Source organism: Chaetodon trifascialis, chromosome 2 (genome assembly GCF_039877785.1).
Source record: "Chaetodon trifascialis isolate fChaTrf1 chromosome 2, fChaTrf1.hap1, whole genome shotgun sequence".
NCBI classification, from domain to species: domain Eukaryota; kingdom Metazoa; phylum Chordata; class Actinopteri; order Chaetodontiformes; family Chaetodontidae; genus Chaetodon; species Chaetodon trifascialis.
Genome location: NC_092057.1, coordinates 10219129 through 10243638, shown reverse-complemented (window position 1 = coordinate 10243638; position 24510 = coordinate 10219129). Strand labels below are relative to the sequence as shown.

The window sequence follows — 24510 nt, the reverse complement described above, 5'->3', positions numbered from 1 at the left end:
TGAGGAGAAGGCCAACATTTACATTGACCAAGAGGCAGTTGGTAGCTCAGTGCTCTCACACCAATAGATGGAAGCTGATGTCACAGCTGGAGATTGAGAGGCTCTGATAAAATAGAAAACACTACTGAGCAGCATGGAGAGACAGGGCTGACTCCGGTAGAGGAGAGCAGTGTTTAAGAACTACATGTTACCCCTCCACCAATCATGACAGCTGCATTCACTGAGCTGAGGATGAAAACTGTGGCCAGACTGAACACAGCCAATCCCCGGATACAACTCCCTGGCTCACTGAGAAAGTCACATCACAAGACATGCTTGCAGATATAGTTGAAGATGTCAATACAGCTTTACTCACTATCACCACCACCATCACAAGAACCACTGAACTCATACATACCACAGCAACAGTAGTCCTGAAGATACATAGGTATACAATGAAGAATACAACATGCAAGTGGAGAACAAAGTTGGAAGCCAAGATCAAGAAGCCCAGCTAACGGAGGTGCTGAGGGTTGTCATGAGAGATACATCCTGCATGGAAAAGAAGTATAACAAGATGTCTAAGTCCAAGTGAGGCTATAGAGACTGCCAAACAAGGACTCACAGCTCTGGCTGCTAGGCTTAAGATACACCAGAGAAGAGGCCAAAAGAATAAATTACCTGTTCTTAAGCATGAAATATTTTAAACAAAAAAAAGCTCTATGACATCTGTACATTTTTGTCACATTATGCCACGTTGTGAGCTGAATTAATAGTAAATGTAAGTTGTCATGAACATTGCTAAGTTCACAGAGATCATGAAATACAGCAGTAGGCTATGACAAAACAATGAACAGATGCTGCTGCTGTGCCACACATTGTAATTGTTGTCGCTTAAAACAGTCAATTTGTTAAATGCCTGTTGCCTCAACTCCTCTCTCTTCGGAGAGGAGGTGAGGAAAGGAATCGAGAATGTACTAACAGAGAAATGAGAAGATGGGAAAATGTACTACATGTATGTCTGTCTCATAGGTGAAAAAACTCACACACCTCTGAGATTCACATGCTAATAATATATAATAAAAACAGTAGTTAGTCATACATACGGCAACAAATCGACACAAATGAGACTGATATTTTATTTTCACAACAAAATTTATTAGAAGAATAGTGGTTTTGAAAAGAAGGTTCTAGCATCCAGTGAATACTACCTTACACAACATTACAGCTGAAATGAGTGGCAAAAATGGCAATTTTCTTTTTTTTTTTTTTTTTACCAAATTGAATATAACATAACCAGTAAAATATTTTACACATGCACAAAGACAGATCAAATCAGCATCGCCTGACGTTCAATGCAAAATGAAGTTTTAAAAAAGACTGTACGAAATCAAATAATCATCTTTCATCTTTTTGTCAAAAAAAAATCACAGACATTGTGAGACAATTTATTATTCATCAGCCCAATCAGAAAATCAGATTTTGCATTCAAAACAGGGAGAGAGAACGAAAATAAAATAGTGCAGTCAATCAAACTAAAACCAATTATTGTGATCCTTGTTAAGTGCTCATTTACACGGACATCGATAATATAAGCCTAGAAGAATTAAAGTCCAACTCACAAGGTACAAAATAAGAATGAAAAACAAACAAACAAAAAAATATTGTACATAAATAAAACTACAATATGAGAAAATATTTTTTAAATTATACAATTTTTTGTCAAACTGTAAACAGTAGATATTGAAAAAAATGAGGTCCATAGGGGTATTTGGAGAACCTGTGTTTAAGTGTGAAGGTGTATGCGAATGTGTGTTCGTGTTTGTGAGAGGTACAGTCCAGGTGGGACCAAATTGTGAAAGGGGGCTTGGGCGTCCTGAGCATCGGCACAGTGCCCCCTGGGGCCCGCTGGACTGAAGGAATGAGGTATATCGTCAAACCCAAAAACAAAATCTCAGCGGAAAAGAGGAAAAAGCCCAGCAGGCCCTGCAGCGGGGCATCCAGCCACCCGTTAAGAACCGAGGTGAGAGTATGAAACATTAGAAACCTCAGCAGGACAGAATTCGAGACTAAAGAAGAGAAGAGGTTTGTTGTTCTACCCAAACTAGAGTCCAACCCCTGGACAACACTTCCTGTGTCTACCCAAAAACCACAAGCTGTTTCCAACCCAATCAGAACGATCTCTATCACAACAAAATCAGGTTACTACCAAAACCAACATCAGGAATGTAGAAAGTAATCTTAAGAGTTCTTGCAACATTAAATACAACTTACTTTTTACAAGTCTTTACACAGTTCTCATCAAACATCACTGATTTGATTGTGAGGTACAAAATTTAGGCAAAATTCAAAATTCACTCCTGTTCCTCCAGACCAGGCCAATAAATAACTGCTTTTGTATGACTAGTTCTTAGTGAAAAACAGATCTACCAAATCTAAGGTTTATAGGAAACTTCCAATATCCATGGCATCAGCCGAGCTGTGTGCAGCAACACAAACACTTAGCGACATACAGCAGAGGTTTCAACCAATCACAGCAGAGTGCCTGTCTAAAAAGCCAAAGAACAAATGAGAACAGTTTTACTGAAAACAACAAAGATCTTTCTGCTCCAGTTTGACTCACCTTCCTTTGCTCCTTCACAACTCTACATTCCTGTAGGTTTGATAAAATACTGCCATTTTCCTGGTTTCAGTTGCAGTGAGAGGCTTACTTAGTTTTCCCTGAAGCATAAGAAGAACTGAAGGCAGATCTGTCACATTCGTCTGTTGTGTATAACTCCGTTGGCAGCGGAGAGAAAAACTTAGTCAAGTTAGCACTTACACCAGACGTATACCTGAACATGGCATAATGTAACTGCAGTGTTCTACAATTTTTAAACCAACTACTGTATGAAGGACTATGGAGGCTTAAAACACTGAAGCCAAACCACTGTTTTGTGCACTTGAAAATATTTGTTTTAAGAGGTTAGCTTTGTGTAAGTCATCGTTACGTTGGTGCTTTGCAGCCACACTATACCAGATGGCTGCGTCAATGCTCGGCACAGCGTAAAAGCCATGGCACCTGATGCAAGACAGAGAGAGAACAGAGTGCAAACAAAGACTCAGCAGTCCTGAACTCAGAAGATGGTAGACATTCATAAAATACTAAAAATATCCAGAGATCAAAAAATAGGGACCGCTAAAGCAAGCCAAGTATTCCCATGAGTAGAACACATGATAACAAAACTCTGAGGGCAAGAAATCCTGCTTCTGATCGTTTAAGATTTTGCTGGAAATTTTCCTCTTTGTAGGAACAGGCTGTTGAAATAAACCATAGTTAAAATTGATCACTGCTAGGCCTCAGTGTAGATTAAGTACCTGAACAAGAGTGAGAGCAGTGTTGTCGAGGGTCCCTGAGGGTGTTTGGGTAATGTAATTTGGGTCTGTAAGGTGCCCAGAGAGAGGCATCTTTTCCTACAGACAACCAGGATACGTTCAGAGATGTAATTGTTCAAACTTGTACTCTGTTCCGTTGAGTTGCCATAAGAGCACAGATAGATTAATGTTCCTTAAAAACCGCTGAGGCTAAAATATGGTTGAAGAAAATCAAGAAGAGCAAGCTTTTCACATCATTTCTTACACAGCCACGCATTCACACTCATACACACTTTTTGTTACTTTACACAAGGAAAAAAATGATTGCAAAAGAGCTTTAGCCAAAAACCACTACGAAAGCTGTTGCAGTGACAAACAAACACCTTAGGTGCTCCTTCTTCTCAGGAAAGGGATTTTTTTCTTAGGGCCAATATTTCATATTCAAAACATCAGAATCTGTCCTGCGGACAACATCCAGAAAAAGCGCTTTTGGATTAACCAGCCTCTTCAAACAAAAGGACTGATACAGGGGTATGTACACCAGCATGCAAAAATATCAAGAGGGTCAACTTTCAAGAAACAGTCTGTCTCTCCCAGCAAAGTTTGAGGGAGATGCGTTTTCTAATGACTTCACTGTCTGTTTGGTCCTGTAGAAAACCTGGACAGGATCATCACCCCCCTCCCCCCAACTTCCTTCATTAAACAGTCTTAACTTTTCAAGACATAAAAACACGCAAACCGTTCTTCCTCAGTGTCTTCAATATACAGTTCCACCTCACCTGTGAAAAGACAGGTGAGGATTGATGGGTAAAGCAGTTCTATATACAACTGTCCTGAATACACCCCACCCCCCACTACCCTTCAGCACCCCCAGTGTGACTCATGTCCAAATCATCTTAATAAATATACTGTCTTTACAGTGTCCGCTTCAGAAAAAAACCCTCCCACCCATCCCCCATTTTCACATAATCAGGCTTGAAAAGACTACAACTACACTAGATCCTAGTTCCACTACTTCATCTGTTAACAAAAATCTCAAGTCGCCCTGCCCCCTTGCCCTATGCTACATCGTGGGGAAATAACAAGCAAGAACAGAGTAAGAAAACAAACACCAAAAGCAACAGAGTGGGAGTGATTTTACCTAACATACTGCACTGGACTTCTGTATTGTTTCCCTGAATCATTAGTGGAAAAGGCTCATCCTCTTCCTTTTCAAGATAAAAGTATATGACATTAAAGATTTGTATTTACATATGCATTTGTGTTTGTGTCTGTGTGGGGCTTGTATAGGTATATCTATGTGCACATATAGAGTATTTCTTATTCTTAAATATGTATAGTTAAATTAGAGGTTAGTTGTGTTTGCGTTTTTTTACATTCAGTTTTCAACAACGATAAAGAGTAGATAAAGTAGTAGATAAAGAGGTATGCAAAAGGAACACCAAGGGTACTGTGTGGTTTCAAGTGTTCCACGTGTTGGCCTTCATTCTTGCAGCAAACCCACTTCTAAATTCAAAAGACGGAAGGATTTTTTTGTTTTGATGAAACCCCATCTTTTGCAGGGATTCTTAAGAGCATCTGCTGCGGATCTTTCGTAGCTGTTTGAAAATTGCAATGTGTCAAGTTGTCTTGAAAACATCCTCCTTTCCGTCTTTGACTAAGGAACGCAAAGTGGGCTGCGAAAGGTTTGAGACCAAGAATGTTCTCAAATCAAAAGACAGAACACATATGAGGATGTGAAACCAAAGTGGTATCAAAAGCTATGGGACCTCCACTGGGTGCTACGCACTGCATGGCAAAAGATAAAGGACAGCAGATGAAAGTGCCCAGGAGATGAGTGTTAATGGACAGGATCTGACAATATGTGGAGGTTGTCAAGGTTACATGGATTTATTTTCTGAGGTATTCTGTGTTGTAAGTTTTTTTTTCTTCTACTTTACATTTTTGCACACCAAGAAACACCAAGATGGAAAACATTATCAAAGACTGAAAGAACAAACACTCAGCGTTACTTTCCCGAATGCAGATTCAGTCAAAGCACTCGTTTTTTCTATTTTTTTGTTTCATTTTTTTGTTTGTTTTACGAGCAGCTTTCCTTAATTTTGATATTCGGGAAGGCAACAATCCAAGTATTGTAAGTTAGATTTCCAGAGGACCAACGAGGTGGGCCGTTAAGTGAGCTCCGCACGAGCCTCCCCTGCTAAAAGGTATTCATATTTACAATCCTTGCTGTTTATAAAGCACTGAAAAAGTATTTGGCTGAAAATAATGTACAGAATCAGTCAAAAATAATAAAAAAGGCTTTTCAAAGACCCTTTTAAGTGATGATGTTCTGGCTTTTAGCCAGATGTGTTTGAGGTGTTCCACAAAAAAAGTTTGTTATGGCAGTGGGAATCATCTGCATGACATTTAATCTTCTGTACTGCCAAACTTCCTTGCTGAGGACTGAACTCCAATATCCGCTCACCAAGTGCCGGTCTGTCTGACCTGACTATTGATCGTGCTCATGGGCCAGTGTTGCTCCTCAGCTCAACTATAAATACACTGGCTGTTGTGGTTATCTGCATGTAGTGTAGACTTAATAACTGGTAGGTAACAGAGAAGGTAAAATTCAAATGCAGAAGACGTCATAACTTCAAAGACGGCAAAAAGAAGCTACAAGAGGATCACAGCAATGCACTGGCAATCTAACAAAACACAACCCCACTCATTAGCTGATTTTTTTCTTGTTTTTTCCATATTTAAACACAAACTAAAAATCAAGCCTGAGCCTGTAATCCTGAAACATCAAAAACAAGAGATCAGAGACATCATACAACATTAACTGCCAACCCTTAAAATATTGAGTCTCTTTTGTGGAGAGAGATCATGAAATTTTCACCAAAGCTGAAATATTAATTGAATGCCAAATATACTATATGCATGTAGCATGTTAGTGTGTTTTTTCCAGAAACAGTTCTCAATATTGCAGAGGATGATTACCACCCTTGTTGCTCAAAGAACCTCAAGCCCTGTCTTAAAAAATCAAAATCTGTAAGTTCCTCATCAGAGGAGACCGTGGCAAAGCCTCTGTGAAAAGATAAAAGAGTAAGAAAAGACAGGTAGAGGGAAGACCTGTTCATAGGCCTCTGGGCTATGTATACAATCCCAAGAGGCAGCAGTGAGGTTTATGAAAAGGCCTGATGAGAGGTGGAGGACCTGAGGCTGCCCAGAAACATCCCATCTCTCTTGGGAAAAATGAGGGTCTATCAGCCCCATGGTGCTCACGCTCCAGTGGCCAAGGATGCTGAGAGGATGACAAATAGTTAGGGGGTGAAGGTGAGAGAAGGGGAAGGAAGGGTTTATGACTTTCCATCAGAGAAAATGACAATAAAATCAAACAGCATTTACAGGGGTGTGGAAGGGAATTTGTGGCCCTGCCTGACCACCTCTGGCAGTGCAGCAGGATCACGGTGCATCTCCAGAAACTACACACTTTTGAGTGACAGGACTATCAAGATCTGACACATTTGTGACAGGAAAAGCAAGAGCACGAGATCATAATGGTCAGCAAACAATCAGAGGAAACAGTGTCTTCCAGGACAGCACTGTGGGACATCTGACAAATCATCAAACTCTTTGCTGCATTTAACGGACATCAAAACCTTTCTGAAGCAGCCAACCTGACCTCAAAAGTTTATAAGGCCTAGAAATGCTATGAAATGCATGAAACGGTACTTCACTGGTAACAACGGCTTATCTTTAGTTCAACTTTGTGCAATTGACTGACTGCAGTTAGCACCTGCTGTCAGTCAGTTGCGCCTGAAAAGACCCCCCAGGCAAGTCCTCGAGATACCAAGAGACCGAGGAAGCAAAAACGAGAGAGCATCTCAGAGACAAGCAAAGACAAATACTGCTCGTAGATGCTCTCACATGGATACAAGTGAAAGCAACACAAAGAAAGAGTCTTGAGTTGAGTTCATATAATGAAGAGAAAGAGGACATGAGAACTGGATAACAGACTGTCTGTGGTAAATATTTGTTCGCCAGTGTTGAACAAAGATTTTGTACAATCGTGACTTCTGTCAACAGCATTTCATTTGAAAATGCACTGGACAAAGCCAGATGAATCAACACTAGAAGCAGCATCTACACGTTTGTCAGCTCTGCTAAATTCTCCAAAATCAACCCAAAACCTCCGTGCTCATGTGCCAATGCAGGAGATAAACCAGGTTTAGCAGAGCTGGATTTTAGTTCAAAGCAACAGAGACCAGCTGGTCCATGTAGGTGGCTCTAAAGGGCCAGACACACCTCCACATGGGAACAATGCTGCAAGATTGTCATGGCAACACACAAGGGCGCCTTAGGAAATGCACTCTATCACAGAGCATTTTGACCACATTCCCTTCACACAGCCCTGGCTTTTATTTCCCAATTTTCCTTTTCAACCTGCACATCAGGTCTGATATTTTGTCACTAATGATCCCCTTCGCTCTCTAAGTGGAGTTTAAGATACACCATGGCACCTGTTAATCATAGATGTAATGTGCTGAAGTAACGTTCGTTTGTGAAGAGAATTTCAGCGTCCTTCCATTAAAAGCCTGTTGTTTAACTGTGGCGTGGGGGTGGGGATGGCGACCTTCAGCGGCCTTTATTCTTCTGTACTTCACTTAGATTTCATTCTCGCACTCCTATCCACCTCCTCAGACCGCCATGTCTATCTGACAGTCGGTCTGTCTGCCATCTGTAAGGAGGCTTTCTGATGAGGCGGAGGGGTGAGACTCATGCCAGCACCGCAGGCTCGTCGGAGGCGAGAACAGCCAGTGTGAGAAAATGTCTGCTTGTGAGCCTTTCACAGTGCAATATAATCACAGAGGGAGCTTGGAATTTAAGCCAACAAATTTGACCTGAATTTCACATGACATTTTGCTTCAAGAGAAGAACGTCGTTTCTGAAGCAACTGCTCTGTGATTTCACTCGGGTGGTTAGATTGTATGTGATTAAGAAACCAACCCTTTGCAATTAGATTTGAGATTGTGATTAGAGTCTTCAAAAGGCACTCCTGATTGCACTGATTGAAGAACAACAAATATATAATCACTTATTCCTGGTGGCGCCATCAGATTGAATCTAAGGAAGAAGTTAATTGTGGTCAATGTAGTAGATTATTGAGCCAGGATGGGACTTTGAATAATGTCAAAGAAGGGAAACCAGGCTGCAGTTAGCGATTGAAGAGTACGGTAAATAATGTACTGAAGGGCAGGGTCCAGTTATCAAAATCCTAATCTTGTTTTCAGACAGTTTTGATTAATAGCTAACACTGTGCTCTCACGTTTTCATAGTTGTTACATAAAATAATGGCTCCAATCATCATCTTTAACATGAAGACTTTTATCTTTAGAGTCAAACTTTTACACTCTGGCTGCAAAATTTGCCTTTTGTCCAAATTTCACCCAAACCATGCCAAGTTTCTTGTTTTTATTAAGGGACGTGAGTGAAGATGTCTGTTGTGTTGATTGCTACACATCAGCATCATTCCAGAGGTGTGTCTGGCCTTTAAAATCTGTTCTCCGCTCTGCTTTCAAAGCCAGACTGCTACTGAGCGACTGCTTGTCACATCTTCAGAAATGCTTTGACATTTACAACACTTGGCATCGCACTCCATGACAGAGGCGATGCACATTTTAACAGATCTGTTAGCATCGCTTTGGCAAATGTCTGGGGAAAAAACAACAGCATGGTGAAACCTACAACACACTAGGACAATTGTAACTGTCAGTCCATGTGCTGATTATTATCTTTTCTAAATGCGCTCAAAGAAGGATAAATCTTTTTTGCAAAAGAGAGACCAACTTCTTGGATATGTAATGAAAGAAAAATACATCAAAAACACACCAGGTAGTTTCTTAGACAGGCATTTAAGTCTCATCCAGGACTATTAACTGAAAAACAGCTTTAGTCCAAGAGTCTGGATTGGGAATTTCACCCCAAATATATAACTACTTGTGATGTTCTTTCCATTCCTACATCAATGTTTTAGCTTGTATGTTTGTGTCTTTAGGTGGAGAATCCAATTTCTGAAGCCACAGCAACCTTGATGGAGCAGCATGCAATGCAGCCACAAGACACAACATGGGAGAAACGCTGTCTTTTTCTGAAGTGGAACATCTTTTTATCCTGTGTTTGAAATGTGAGTGTGAGATTGATAATTTTTTAAACTAGAAAATTAAGAAAATGTCCCTTTAAACAGACTTCCTAAATATGAATTTAACAGTGTACTGTCAGAATTACATGGCTACCTTCACAGTAAACTAAAACTGTGGGTTATAGATGAGGCAGGTTGAAGAAAACATGTAAAGAGAAACTTAAATTGCAACAAATTTACAAATTTAACTGCAGGAATGAAGAGAGCATCACATACAAGAGGACAATTGAACGGAGGATTTTTTTCTTCAACAAAAAGATTAGAAGGTTGATTTGCAAAAAAAAGGGAAGAAAAGCAGTCTTTGCTGAAAGCAAGAAACAAAACAAAATGATTTTCACAGAGGCAGTGCCTGTCCCAGTGTGCCAGATCAAAATCAGCCAGCAGGGCTGATGTTCTGCAGGCTGTGGACAAAACACACCCACCTGCTTCTAAAAGAGAAACGACTCCCAGCTTCATAATTATACATATAACCCGCCCACACAAAGCGTGGCTACCTGATGAGGAGCGAGAGTGTATGTTGCTGTAGGTGCGTCATGTCTCTGTATGTGTGTGTGTGCGTTCTGCTCTTCCATGGCTGCATGTGCTAGAGAGAATACAGCATTGTATTCACAGAAATCTGGCTTTTAAACAATTTGTCTTTCTTCTTCATACGAAAACAAAGAAAGGAAAATAAGATGTCATCAGAATATCAACAGCACGAACGACGACAACAAGGAACAACAATTATTCAAAAAACTGCTTCCGTCTGTTACATCTAAAAATCTGGAAACGAGCCGTACTAAAAATCCTGATTCTTCTTTGTGTGTGTGTGTATGTGCGTGTGTGTGTGTTTCTAATGTACAATCAGCTGCTTTGAAGTGGTCGGACCTGAGGTATAAATGACAACCAGATATGCAGCGTGACATAAAAAGAAACAGAAAAAACCTCTTCGCGGAGAGGAGCATGGCAATCATACACATTATGGGTCTTTCTTTCCTGGTAGCCCGCATCATCACACACCACCCTGAAACAAAATGGCACGTAATGTGGCGTCTACTAAGTGAGGTTACAGTAGTTGCTGATCGACATTTTTTTTCTTCTTTTATCATGTTTTTTGACAGTCTTTCACTCACAGAAAAAAATGAAATCAAATAAAAACCAACCTGAAAAGCAAAAGAGAAATCGATTGGCTTACCTGAAGATGCAAAAACAGTAAAATAAATACATATATATTCATAAGTATATAGCTTTTTTCATCATAAAAAGGTACATTTTCCTGTGTGTGGGGTGTTTTTTTGGAATGCAGTGTAAAAGAATTTGGATAGGATATTTTTCTTTTACAAGACAGCAGATAAAGGAAGGTTAACTTGTCCACCTGTCCCCGAATCTCCCCTCTGGGTCTCTGATTTCTCTGGGTGTGAAAAATAAAAAAACGCAAAAAAACAAAAATCCCTGTCAAGTTTCAACCTGGAGTTAGTTATGTTACACCTAAAAACACACAATAAACCAAAAAAAAAAAAAAAAAAAAAAAAAACTCAGTGAACAAAAACACCTTGTTCTCTCTCAGACCAGGGTGGGACCTGACTTATCGCCTCCAGGGTGAAACCAGACCACTGAATCCCAAAATGTTTTGACTTTCAGGGGTAGAAACGAGAAGTTTGCAGCCCTCCCATTCCAACCCCATTCAGTGCTAAGAACAGGAATAGCTCTATAATCCCTGTGGGTCTTTCTTTTTCTCAATCTTTTGCTCATTATGTACTTCTATAAGGTTTTGTTGTTGCGAAAAAATACCTGAAAAGAGGTAGGGTGGCAAATATTGGTCAGTCAGACACTTGAAGCGTCTCCCTCCTCCTTTTGCAAGAGGCAGGCGAAACAAAGAAAAGAAAAATGAACAGATAATAAAAGAAAAGAAACAGCAGAGGATACTATATTTCCCAGAGTATCGGCTATCCCTTCGCCAGGCTCCCAGGTAAGGTATACATAAAAGTACGAGGCACGGAAAGGAGTCATTATTCTGAGATTGAGGTATGGCACTTGGTCTCTGCTGACCAAGTCGACATATATATTATATACTGTATATTTAAGTCTATAAATTACATCTAGTACAGGTAGTTAAGTCTGCGCCATTTTCCGACTGACAAATATTGCTGCCCATCCCATTGGCTCGATCCTGAGACATTTACAGTACTGAAGGCTACTGTCGCACGCCCGCGTCAGAAAACGACTGCGTTTCCAATGCAAGCAGCGTAAAGTGAAACTAAAAGCGGAAGAGTAAAAACAACAGTCTGTTAAAATTAACTGACAGTGCCATCTTTTTTTTTGCAGATCACTGTTCTGGTTTTGTAAGTTTGAGATATTCAGTTCACTACATTCATTTTGTGAGTATTTGTTAATATATGTATATAAATAGATATACACTGTTCTCTTAAGTATTTAATATAGTATGAGGTTTCTTTAAAAACAGCAGTGAGACTCAGTTGCAAGAAGGAGGACTTTTTCGGACAGGGGGAGCCGTTAACCACATGACTACAAACAATCATTAAAAAAAAAAAAAACATGAAGAATCAAATGAAATGAAATAAATATACCTTAAATGGCATGCACCTCAGTAGATAAGATCAGGCTGAAAATGGGACTCTTTCAAAATTTAAAAAAGTTACTCATGGTTTTTAGAAAGATATCACAAATTTACTGCAAAAACTAAATGTTCAATAAGGGTCAAGAAGAATTGAGAGAGAGAAAATGTTTGGAAAGGATTTAGACATTTGTGTAAATTATACACAGAAATAGTTTGGGCCTTGAGAAATCGCCCCTCTCAGGGGAATTCAGTCTAAGTGCTGTTGTAGTTTATCCATGCAAACCTGTGCATTATGTGCCAATTACACTATTTCTACACATAAATACATTTTTATTAGCACAAATCCATGCTTTACATGCATTACATGAAACAGGCAGCGTTCCATGACTTTGTTTTGTTCTGTTGTTTAGAGGGGGGGCTCACACTGTAAGTCGTGTTTTGTCAAACTGTATTCACAGTTGGTTAAATAAGCAGCTGTCAAACCTTTTATCCGTGCATGTTCTTAAGAAGTGCTTTACTATCAACACTGGGGCTTCGATCCTGTTTTAACTATCAGATCAGTGCATTGTCCTTCGCTGCGATGCGCACAACAACCTTTTAGACACTTCAAATGCTCGGCATTGTCAAAGTGTTGGACGCATTTCATGCATGAAGACCTCCAGAAATACTGTTGTTTCAGGGGTCTTTTAAAGAACTTTTCCCATTGGCCATGCAAACCTGCCAATCAAGCCATGTTAGCTCCAAAACTTAAGGTGGATATGCAATAACCATAGAGAGGAAAATTGAGATTGTATGCAACAGGGAGTAAATGCTTCTAATTATAATTAGAAATTTGATTAATTCATAACTTAGTATGAGTTTGAGCATCTGTGGCTCAGGATTAATTGTGTTGAAATCTTCTCATCATTGTATATTCAGTTGGCCAGACCCCAAAATCAGCTAAAAAAAAAAAAAAAATGTGGTGCATGCCATTTTGAAGAGAATAATCAAAGAAAAAATAAATCAAATAAATAAAATGTACAATACGCTTCAAAGGGAGTGAATCATCATCATCATTTCATCCGAACAGAGAGGTACAATTCTCATGTTTAAAATCTCACAGACTGGGTGAGCACCAGGCAGTGTTAGGAGCGAAGAGCAACATTTACCACGGAGCAAAAAAAAAAAAAAGAAAAAGAAAAACATGACAAACAGAAAGCTTTTGTCATCTCCTTCAAATCTTTTCCCAATGGAAAATAGCAAAATGTCTGCTTTCTTTCCACCTTTGTCCTCTGAGGGATATTCTTTCCCCACCTGGTAAAACGTGATGATAGTTTTTCTATCCCTGGTGCTTCAGCGGCGGGGGAGGGAAAATGACAAGACAACACTACACAAATCTCTACTTGTTCAAGCTGTTGACCATTTTTTTTTCTCTTTTTTTTTATATTGGAGGTAATCGAGAGGGAAAAAAAAGAGTAGTTTGGGTCCAAGCTGTAGCTTTCTTAAAGTCTTCACACACTAAAGCTTTTTTCTTCCTTCTCTCTGCCCTCCTCGTTGCTCCTTGCTCTGTATCCCCCAGAGAAGAGCTACACTACATGCATAACCTCAAACAGCTTTCTTTCTCTTGTTTTTTTTCTCTTATTCTTGAAAAGTGCTATTTTTGAAGTTTAGCGCCATGAGTTCCATCCTCAAACTCAACTTCATCGTTTTCTGTTCTTTATCATGATTCATTAGCAGGTCTACCTGCCATGGCGCTGCCATATTTACTCACATGGCCCCTTCGTCAGACAAAGCATTAGTGAGAGGCGTGTCTTGTCCTCCTGTCTGTCTGCTATAGGTCCAGCAGGAAATTACCATATTTGAAACCCACATCATCTGTCTCAGTTGCCCTGAGTTAAAAATGAGGAGAAAAGAAATTATTCAGAATGAAGGATTGGCTTTTACATCATCAGTCATAATAATTTATAATATATTAAATCTGCCTTTCCCTCACCTCTATCAACTACCCCTCCCCACTGCATACTGCCCACCCACCATCCCAAAATGAAGACCCCTCTATAAATGCACATTGTTGTGGTAAACTGCCTTTAAAACTGTGTTTAAAGTTTGAGGGAGAAGAATTTCTTTTAAAACTCATCAGCTAAGTCGCTTGGGCTTAGTTTGATTAGAAAAGGGGGGGAAAAAAACAGTAATGTGTTATCATTAGCTAAAACCAGCTAAAATTCATTTGTTAAGGCTATCTTAAGCCTTGTATAGGAGCTAGATAAGCAACTGGATAGCAGCAGAATTTCACATTCTGATCCTAAAAGGCCTTCATCCAGCAAAGATCTCCATGAGGGGATGAGCTCACTTCAGTCACCAATTGGGGGACAACCTGAATGTGGCTCTGGCATTCCAGGATCAGCAGTGAGACGCTGATGAAGGTCCATGAGGTAGCAATCCGCCTTAAAAACAGCTGATCCATAATCAGATTACCCCTCACAACTTGTCCCTTGGCAAAAAAAGAGGGGTTTTGAGCTTCTTGGGATCTGATTATGGATCAGCATACACAGGCGATGTGCACCTCTGACCCATTGCGAGGTTGCGACTGGGCTTCAGAGACAGACCATAATAAGTGCATGATGCAAGGGCAACAATGCCGAGGTAACCTGGTCTGTAAGCGCCAGACCCAAAGTGTAGTGCAAAAGAAAGCAAAACGAATCAAATGAAAAGATAAAGATAGAGGAAAAGATGTTGATTATATAAGTCAGTAGTGTCCACGAAACTCACAAACATGCATCCCTGAATGACTTTTGTGTGTCTTTTCTCATTCAAAAGGACGGGTTAATGTTGCTTTTGTCCGCACAGAGATTAGCAGAATATCTTAAGGAGGAAAAAAAAGTTTGTAGTTAAAGCGTCATGGCTACCTGGCAATAAGAGAATGGGTCTTGATTCAGAACCCTGGTGAGGAATATCAATGGTATGATTACACCTTACAGTTGGCTTCAAATGTAGTAGACAGTTCACTTACCAATTTTCAGCTAGTACTCCATGAGAGAGGGGAGCAGTAAAGGGACTAATTTGTCAGTTTGTTTTTAAGGAGTTAATTTTCAACCTTCCTCTCATTTTTCCCAAAATTGGAATGGTCCAAAGTCCAAACTGCATTCATAAGCAGCAATGGTTCAGTATATCAAGTTCAGAAGAGAGGGGGATTGGGTTTTTGGGCTGAGGATTATCAGCATGCTTATGGAAATTTCATTAATTGTCATTTAACTAATGTCTTTAGCTGCATTTGTTAAGCCCCTGGATATAAAAGCTAAACAAATGCTTATACACCACTCAAGTGATGTTAGTTAAAACCATCCGATTAGTTGTTTATCTCCAGTTTGTTTTAAGAATCCTCCTCATATTATCCCTGCGTTTGTGCTCACCCAGATACTGCAAAGTAAATTGGCACAAATAAAGCCCCATCCGTTTTCAAATTACTTAAGTCATTTGACTGAGGTTTACATGTGTACTTCGTTTAGTCGATTGGTTTGAAATTGTCATCAATCTCTTCTTTTACATTGTCCTTGAGCTCAGCAGCTGCAAGTGGCTGGCCATCATTTCGTGGGGTTGCGGTGGGTGTGTTGTCCGACTCGGCAGGAAAATCCTGGCCCCCTGTTTCCATCTTCATCATTAGCTTGAGCTTCTTCTTAGGGGGGTTCTTCAGGGTTCCCATGCGCTCCTTGACCTTGTACTCCAAGGTGCTGTGTGGGATTCCATACATGTTCTGAGCCTTGGACACGCTCATCTTCCCGCTCATCACTACTGCTATGGCCTCCTCCAGGATCTCACTGTTGTACTGGCGATAACGGCCCCTCTTCTTCCTCGGCTGCTTGGAGTTTGGATCCCCTTCGACGTCGGAGGTGGAGTATGCTGGCCCGGAACTGGAGTGGTCCAAGTCAGAGCTCCAGTAGTCAGTTGCCCCATCCAGCAGGCTTCCAAGGCTTCCTCCACGGCGGTTTTGCTTGGGCAGGATGGCTCTCAGCTTCCGGCTCAGAGTGTTGTCCCCGTGGCCACCACCCCCAACCCCCATGGTGCCATAGCCATACAGCTCAGAGGCATGGGAGTCCCAGGAGAGATCCATGCCCCGAACTTGGGGGATCTTTAGGTCGACAGGAGGTGAGTGGCCCTGGTCTCTCTTGCCCTCATTGTGGTGGTGTTGGGCCTTGGAGGCCTGATTGTGGTGGTGATGGTGGAGGGAACTCTTGAAGGAGAAGGCTCCGTGGTGGTTGTGGTGGTGATTCTCCAGGAATGTTGGCAGGTCTTTGAGGTCACTGAGGGCCCCACTCAGAGCTCCACTGGCCTGCTTTAGCTTCAGCAGGCTATCGAGGTGGGCCTTGCTTCCCCAGAAAGAGGAAGAGCCCTTATGGCCAAGCAAGGAGTGGGGCTGCCCCTGATTGAGCAAGCCAGCTGACTCTAGATTAGCCAATGAAAGAGCAGCAGGCTGGCTCAGAAGGCGGTGCTTCTGGCTGAGGAGCTCTTCCTTGATACGCAGCGAGCGGGCCAATGGGGGCTTGAAGGAGTTGGAGTTGGCGTAGTTCTCCCTCAGTCCATCCTGTAAGCTTCTCTGCAGGAGGCCATCCTCCTCATCCACCTCTGGCAGGTTCTGTTCCACTTTGAGGGAACGTCTGAATGGAGGAAAAAAAGATGCCAGTTTAGGAACAGTGTCAGGGACCAGGGCTTGATGCATCCTGCATTTTCTAATTTAAGATTACAGTCTGTAAAGTGTTGCTCCAAATTAAATTATTCACCTTTGCACTTGTTACTTTTTACCATCCTACACATAAGGCAAAAAAGTAGCCAAATAATTATTTAGAGTGTCAGTTCACCTAAATCAAAAACAACATAGCAAAACCACAAATAGATTACATTTGACAAACAGCAGCATCTTTTGGCAGAAACAACATTTTGAGATAAAGCACAGACAGTCAACAGCATTCACTGTCTATTTATTACCACTTTTTGCTCTTCAATGAAAACAATTAGCATGAGTACCACTCAGGGTAAATAGGGAAGAACAGTATTTTGTGACTTGCGTGAATTGACATTTTACCATATAATGAAGCTCTAAATGCCGATACAGTCCTGCTTAGTAAAACCTAGCAAATCTCAGAAATGTCTTGCACATCAGTGTTTCTTTTTAGCAGAGCATTAATGAGCTTACAATTTGGCATGACAGTTTTAAACAGGTTGTTTTTCTAGGCCCTTCATTATTAAATATCAATTAGTTGTTTGCAGTAACTCTGTAATTGCATTCAAGCTGAGGTAGCACAAGGATGGGAGAGTCATTATATTTTAATCTTTGATCTCATAATTAAATCTCAACAAATACTGTGTATGTAACTTAAACACATTGTACACATAATTGTACAATTTAAATGGCATAGAAATGCATTAAATATAGGTATTAGTCCAGCACTTGCATTTGACATTTTTGCTCTGTATTGTATCATGTCCACTCTGGTTAATACCAACTTCAGTTTACAAGCTAATATTTTTTCAGTTCCATGTGACACGTGTTAGAATAACATTGTGAAGATTTAGAGATGTTGGAGAAAAATAGGTGAGCAGACAGCTACAGCATAAAGCAAATAAATGTATATGCAACAGCAGTGTCTGTTCAGTAAATTAATAATATAACAACAGGTAGAGTCTAGGGAAAAGCAAGGACACAACAGAGAAGCAATCTTTGTGGTATTATCACACTTATACCTTCCAAATTATGCCAAAAATATCTAATATTAGATAATTTGACCCTTTCAGGCCCTTTAAATTCGAAATTAAACAATCCAAGATGGCAACATCACTTCTTGATTGAACTGATCACATCTGAACACAAACTTATGGAACCATTGACAAGGGGGAGACCTTCCTGCTTTTAAAGGGTCACATGCCAAAACGGCATTTTATGTTTCCTTTGTCTTGATTTTAATGATTGTTTACATTTTCATCTTCGATGAATAAAGTTGCATTAAACTGAAATGATAACTCAATATTTAAAATTTCTGTAAACCGTCTGCTGCTGAAACATATGCTCACAGGCAAAGTGCCTCCACTTGAGATGCTGCAGCCAATGTTCCTACTGTTAAGTAACTATAGCAACAGTGGAAAGGCTCTTTAAAAAATACTCCCTTTGGTTCATAATAACAGGAAATAGCTTGTCAAGTCAGCAGATTGCACGGGGGAGAAGAAACTTGAGGGAAATACTGTGTCTCTCCATTGGAGACGTATTCTGACATTCGACAGTGCAACTGACTGTGCGATGTGGGGAGTCCACAGCAGGAGCTTTAAGACAGATTACCACAGTGGGCGGTCTTGGGCGGGTTGAAAACAATACAGGGTTAACGAGAGGCTTTGGAGTCTGCACTCTAATAGAGCGTTCTGTTACAGTAAGCATACAGTCATCAGGGAGGCTGTGGCAGACAGTAATGGTGGATCTGAGGATTCAATGTGAGCAATCATTTGTGAAAATAAAAGCAGCAAAGAAACACAACATAGTGCTTGGTTTGGCATCTGGGTGTATGATCTGTGTTCCCTTAACAATGCTGTATGTGTTCGGAGGCTCAAATGGTTTTAAAAAGGATGTTAGTTTAATCCTGCAGCCATTATTTAATTTGGTTAAATGTGTATATTTTAAACATTTCATTTTCAAGCACTCAGTAGATTGATTGAATAACTGTATTCATCTTATCTGGGGAAAATCAATAAGCAGTTAGACCATCATGGGACATCTTAAACCAAGATGTAGCCCTTTTTTTTAATTAAAAACCCAATAAATAATAAAATAGTTTGACATTTTTTAAACAAATGTGGTCAGAAAAGAATTTTAAAGGACAGGCCAGTAACCTGTAATGCACACAGAAACCTGGTGAGTGCTTTTGGGATTGTCTGACTGTCAAAGATGAATTGGTGTTAGTGGGGGTGGTACTACAGGCTCCACCTCCTGCTGTAGTTAATATTACATGACCTGATCATTAGAGAGTCCTGGTGAGACTTGGGGCCTTAGGGCCTTTGGGGCCTTAGGAGCCTCAGGCAGGAGCCAGAGAGCTGTCCTGAGGGGATCAAGGTGCTGTTTCTAATTTTGCTTTTAGTCGTATTATGGAAATACTTCTCCATGCCAAGGTTTACCTGCTGGGCCCTCACTGGTGGAGTATGTCAGCAGGTAATATTTTGTTGTGTTAAGAGTGAAAAAAGATAACTTGTGCATCCATAGAAAAGGTTTTGCAAAGTATATTCTAGGCTATTTTTTTCATGTCTGAGTCTGATAAATCACCTGTTCAATGTCTGTCTACACATTGACCCAACAAATGGAGACTTCCTGGAAAACTGACTATTCTTGGGAACATTGAATCAGTAATGGTGACCGCACGCTTTGACTTGGTGAAAACAAATATACCAACTAGTAAGATGTTGCAAATTTTAAACTCATACATACACTCATACATTCACTCATACAAAACCTCCTGACCTGATGCAGTATACCTTTAATGTTACTGTATTTCCCTGTTTCCACAGCAAATGGTTGTTCAGGTTTATCACAATTTGTGTCTCTGTTTCATACTTTTGACCATCATTTCTATCAGTTAACACTGTGCTCACTCAAGTGCTTCACTAAATGAAACTGACCACATCCAAAATGTTGAACCAAATCTGAATTGTTTTAGCAAAAACAATTGGCAATCCAATAAAAATAATACTTGAGTCTAATACCCCAGAAATATCCTTTAAAGCCCCTGTTAAGTGCCAGGTCGATAACTGAAAATCCGTGCCTGCTGTTTCTCCAATAATAATTTTCTTTGTGTTTGTTTCAAGCCAAACCTAGTGTGGTGAACAGTGGCTGTGTTTGAAAGCTTTGAATCTAGGCAGCACTAACTTTCAAACTGCAAAGACACAGCTCTAAAAAACTAGAAATTTTACTTAAAATATGCAAATTATCTGCCAACAGAACAGGAAATTTACCCTTACCATGATTCTTTTAAATAAGTAAAAATATCTTAAAGGTAGCGTAGTTAGACTTCACACTAGAGTAGGGCGGTATCCAAATTCTGATACCGTCAATAGTTTCCCGGGGTATACGGTATTACCTTGACTAATTCAATTCATTTTTTTTTAGCATGTACTTTTGCACAGTCACCTTTTTCTCGAGTAAAAATTCAATCAGATACATTGAATGGAGTGGACTTCATTTTTGTTATGACGATGCTACAATTATGTTAGGCCCCTATATGCGCAGCATTTTTTTAAATGACGGTAATGAAACTGATACCGTTGCTATTTTTAGATACCGGGATACCTTATTACCGGATTACCGCCCAACCCTACTTCACATAACTACATTTATGTGGATACAAAGAAATTCACACTTCAGTAAAGCAGTTTTGTTCTTGTCAGTATTGATCAAACAGCTTTATAATTCTGGAAGTTTTGATTCAACATTAAGTTACTCAGAACCAGTAATAAAATCGCTATAAGAAGTTATCATGTCTTATGTAATTAGAATTTAGACAATTAAGGACAAAAAAGTTTGAAATATGAAATTCTTCAACAGGAAGAACTGTGGTAAGAAGATATATCTTGTAAAAGAACAAGCATATATTGCCTCAATTTAGGATATTTAATCTTACTTGGATTTCACTTTTTTTCCACTAGGAAGAACTACCCATGTGGTGGCCGCTTGGCACTATAATCAATATCATTACAACACTTTCACATCTCAGTTCAGAAAGTAATTGGAGGTGTATTCACCGCTGGATCAAAGAGACAGTGTCCACATGGTGGGCGCAGGTTCTCTATGCCCACATCCTCCACTACTGCAGCCTCACCACATTCTGTAGTTTGGGGCTGCTCTGTGTATCGAACCTCTGCTAATCCATCTTTGACCTACAGATCAAAAGTATTCCTGGAAATGGCAATTACGATTAGCCTTGATTGTTTTTTCCCTCTTGATACAAAAATAGACTATGATGTCGACTGATTCAAACATGACTTCAAGGCAGATGACATGTTCATCAATAAATGATTGGGCTGCAGTGCTGAGGATTGTCAATAAAGGCACTGACATCTGGATGAAAAGAGAAAAGTGGTCAAAGCCTCCATCATGTGTTTGATACATAGTGCCACTGAACTCTCTGGAGTAGGGGTAGAAGGGTGGACGTGGGTGAGTCTAAATTATAAATACCTGTACACAAGTACATAAAGCCTTGCCATGAAATTAATGGTAGCTTAGGTATCGATCAGCTGAGCAAAACCAATAAGAAATAGATGAAAGGTGGGAGGCGTTGGCAGAACTTGCTTGAGGACGACCACAAGATGATCAAAGTATGCGCCCCCAAAATGTGGAGAGAGTGAGAGGGCATTGACCTTTTAAGACCTGCAAAGCGAAGCTGTGCTCTCCTTACAAAGTCGATTCCCATAAAGTCAGCACAACTTTGATTTCTGAAAGTTTATCTATGTAAAGAACAAGTTGCTAGAGTGACAGATGTATGACAGAAGGTGAACATACTACACAAAAGAGAGACGAAAGAAGAAAATGTTTTGTGCCAAGTTACACAGAGCTTCTAGTGTTCCTTTATAGGTTTGGTATCTTAACTATTTGAAAGCAATGTTAGAAACTGCAGTATCTACTGCTTGATCAATAGACACAAATATCTGGAACAGTGTTTGTGTCTTTTCACGATACAACTTCACTACTAACATCCCTGATTGGAGAAACATATTGCATTTTTTAGTAGGGCGTGAGCAGAGCTGAACAGAATGCTTACAAATGTAGTGCATCGTTCGTCTGTTGGGTCAACTTGTGGTACTGCTGCACAGCAGTGGATTCACTGTTTTGCTCATGTTTACTTCATGCATCTTTTATGAAAATGTTCAAGGATCTTTCTGGTGCTTTTGCATGCTTTCCCCCATTTGCCACATTTGTCTTGAAGTCTTTCACTCTGCTTTGTGGTTGGTGCTGTGATGCATTCAAATGCTAGGAGAATATCAGACTTCAGAGACTTTAATAGCTTGTGTAACAGAAGAAGGGAAAAAAAGAATTTATTTTTACATTTTTGTTCATTTTCTTTTACTATGTTTTGGGGCAAAACTGTTTTAAAACACCAGTTCTAGATGTCAGAGCTGTCCACCAGCACCTGAAAGCACCACAATCACTGCAGAGAGACAGAGTAGCTTGCCTCCATGATTATGTGTACTGGTTCTCAGTCAACTCTTTACATTTACAAGTGGTGAAGTAGTGTTGACCGATACATACACTTTGTTGTAGCTACATAAAGAGTGTATAAGTCAATTTAACCAACACTAGTTTACAGACTGACAGGGCTACTTCACAGGCCAAAATTTGTGCCATTCTAAATCAGAGCTCTTAATTTGATAAGCTAAAGCAATCTATACATTTTACACTTGCATATATGTTGACACATTTCAGTAATTGTTCACTGTCCACCAGTTACTAGTGACTAGGGCTGGGCGATATGGCTGAAAACTCTATTGCGATATAAGTGTTTTATATTGGTCAATATCAATAATTATTGATATTTTTTATGACCTATTTAAAATAAGGACCAGGAGAAAAATACATTCAATTTAACCATTTTTATTTTAAGTTTAATCTTCCTCTGATTCTACCCTAACCCTAACCCTAACCCTAACCCTAATCCCCTCAGCTATCAAGGCAGAAAGGAAATGTCAACACAACCATGGAAAACACTCAAATAATAAATGTAAAAAAAGTGTAAAAATGTAAACAGAGTGAAACCTGAGAACTTTTTTTTCTGCAGGTTTAGTGCAGAAAGTTCACAAGCTGATTCACCTTCTGCTGAATAAATGATGTTTTCAAATATGTGCAGTGTTTTGTAAACATAGCAGAAACTGAGGTAGACTTGACATCTGTAACATACAAACAAACAAACAAACAAACATGATAGACAGTACAGTAACACTGACTGAACTATAAAACCAGCCTAGACATATGAACAACTTCAGTCACTGTTCTTACTCTAACATACATGAACTATTCAATTATATTTTTATTGCAAGTGTGTTTAAGAAAAAAAAAAAAAAGCACGTGAAAGAGATGTTTATAACCTGGCTTCTCCACAGTGCTCAGTGAAGCATGTCTTTAGCTATATGATATGCCGCTGCCTCCGTTATGTCTTCGTGCCTTTTAGATGATTTGTCATCAGGCACTGAAGCAGATACCTCTGCATGGTGGTCAGCTGCTTGTGTGGTGGTGCTGTGGTTGGCGGACGTTGGCGAATACGGCTGCGCTCCAAAAAGTGAGCGCGGCTAAGGTGGTTAAATAAGTTTGTGGTATTACCGGTCTTGGTGGGGACGAAAGTCTTGCATAAGTTACAGACCACATTGGTCTGACTACGGTCCGACTTATAAAATCCAAAAAACTCCATACTGGTGAGCTGACTTTCCCTGTTCTATCGACGATTTCTTCGCTCGCTGCAGCACTCACTTTCTATTTCTCATCTCACTCCTCGCGGAGCAACAAACACGTGACAACGAGATGGCGCAACCGAACTTGATAATGTTACATGATTGGCGTGTTAGCGTGTCTCTCTCACCGATTAGCGATTACTCCCTACGTTGCTCAGTTACCTGAGAGCGAGTGCCTTTGTTCATGCAACCAACCTTGTTTCGCAACTTCTTCCAGTGAAGAAAAAAAAAATTATCGAATGCTTTATCGAACGCATTTTATATTGATATTGATGACGTGTCTATCGCGAGACATATCGCTATCGTTTTATCGGCCCAGCCCTACTAGTGACATTTGGTAAGTAAGTTACATTTGGCAAACCAGGCTGTCTAACCATAGCTACTCCTGAATATTTGTAGTCTACTGCCTCAGCCTAATTAACACCTTGACTCTTTTCATTGTCATTTTAAATAACATGAAGATGCAGTGTATGCGCAGCTTATATCTACTTCAAACCCATTTTTACTGGTGCATGTAAAATGCAGGCAGTTTAATCAGAGTCTCTTCTCAGTGTATTTGAATAGTTTTTTGTTGTGTCAAATGGAAAACTGTCCAGTGTTTCAAATAGAAAGCCTAGAAATTTTCAAATGTGCCACTGATGGTTGTCAAACCTTGTGAAATTAATCTCGGTCAAAAACAAGAAGCTTGAGTGTGTTTTGCATGTAGATATAATTCTGAATCAGAGTATCAGCACATCATCACCGCCAGCCAAATCTCCACACGGCATTTCAGTAATTGACTGGAAAACACAATGGCAGTGACTGCTTTCACCTCTCCACTATTGTTTTAGGCACATGACTGTGCTGCTCTGCTAACAGAGGCTAAGAGTTTGACTAATCCTGTTGTCTTACCCTTTGACCCCGGGTGCAGGGGAGAAGCAGGGAAAGGTTTTGTGGCTGCTTGCGCTGTGGTTCTTCTTGGTGGAGAGGTCCAGGACGCCATCTGAGGAGA

General features: G+C 40.1%; 1 protein-coding gene across 1 annotated transcript in view; it reads right to left on the bottom strand.

Moving 5' to 3' along the window:
• Positions 1–13496: 13496 nt before the first annotated feature.
• lcor (ligand dependent nuclear receptor corepressor) overlaps positions 13497–24510 on the bottom strand; it is a 77553-nt gene continuing 66539 nt past the window's right edge. The window contains exons 6-7 of the mRNA XM_070989462.1: positions 24411–24501; positions 13497–16705 (exon numbers count right to left, since the gene is read on the bottom strand). Of these exons, the coding sequence (XP_070845563.1) occupies positions 15556–16705; positions 24411–24501 (1241 nt within the window). The 3' untranslated portion in view covers positions 13497–15555. The remainder of the gene's footprint in view (positions 16706–24410; positions 24502–24510) is intronic.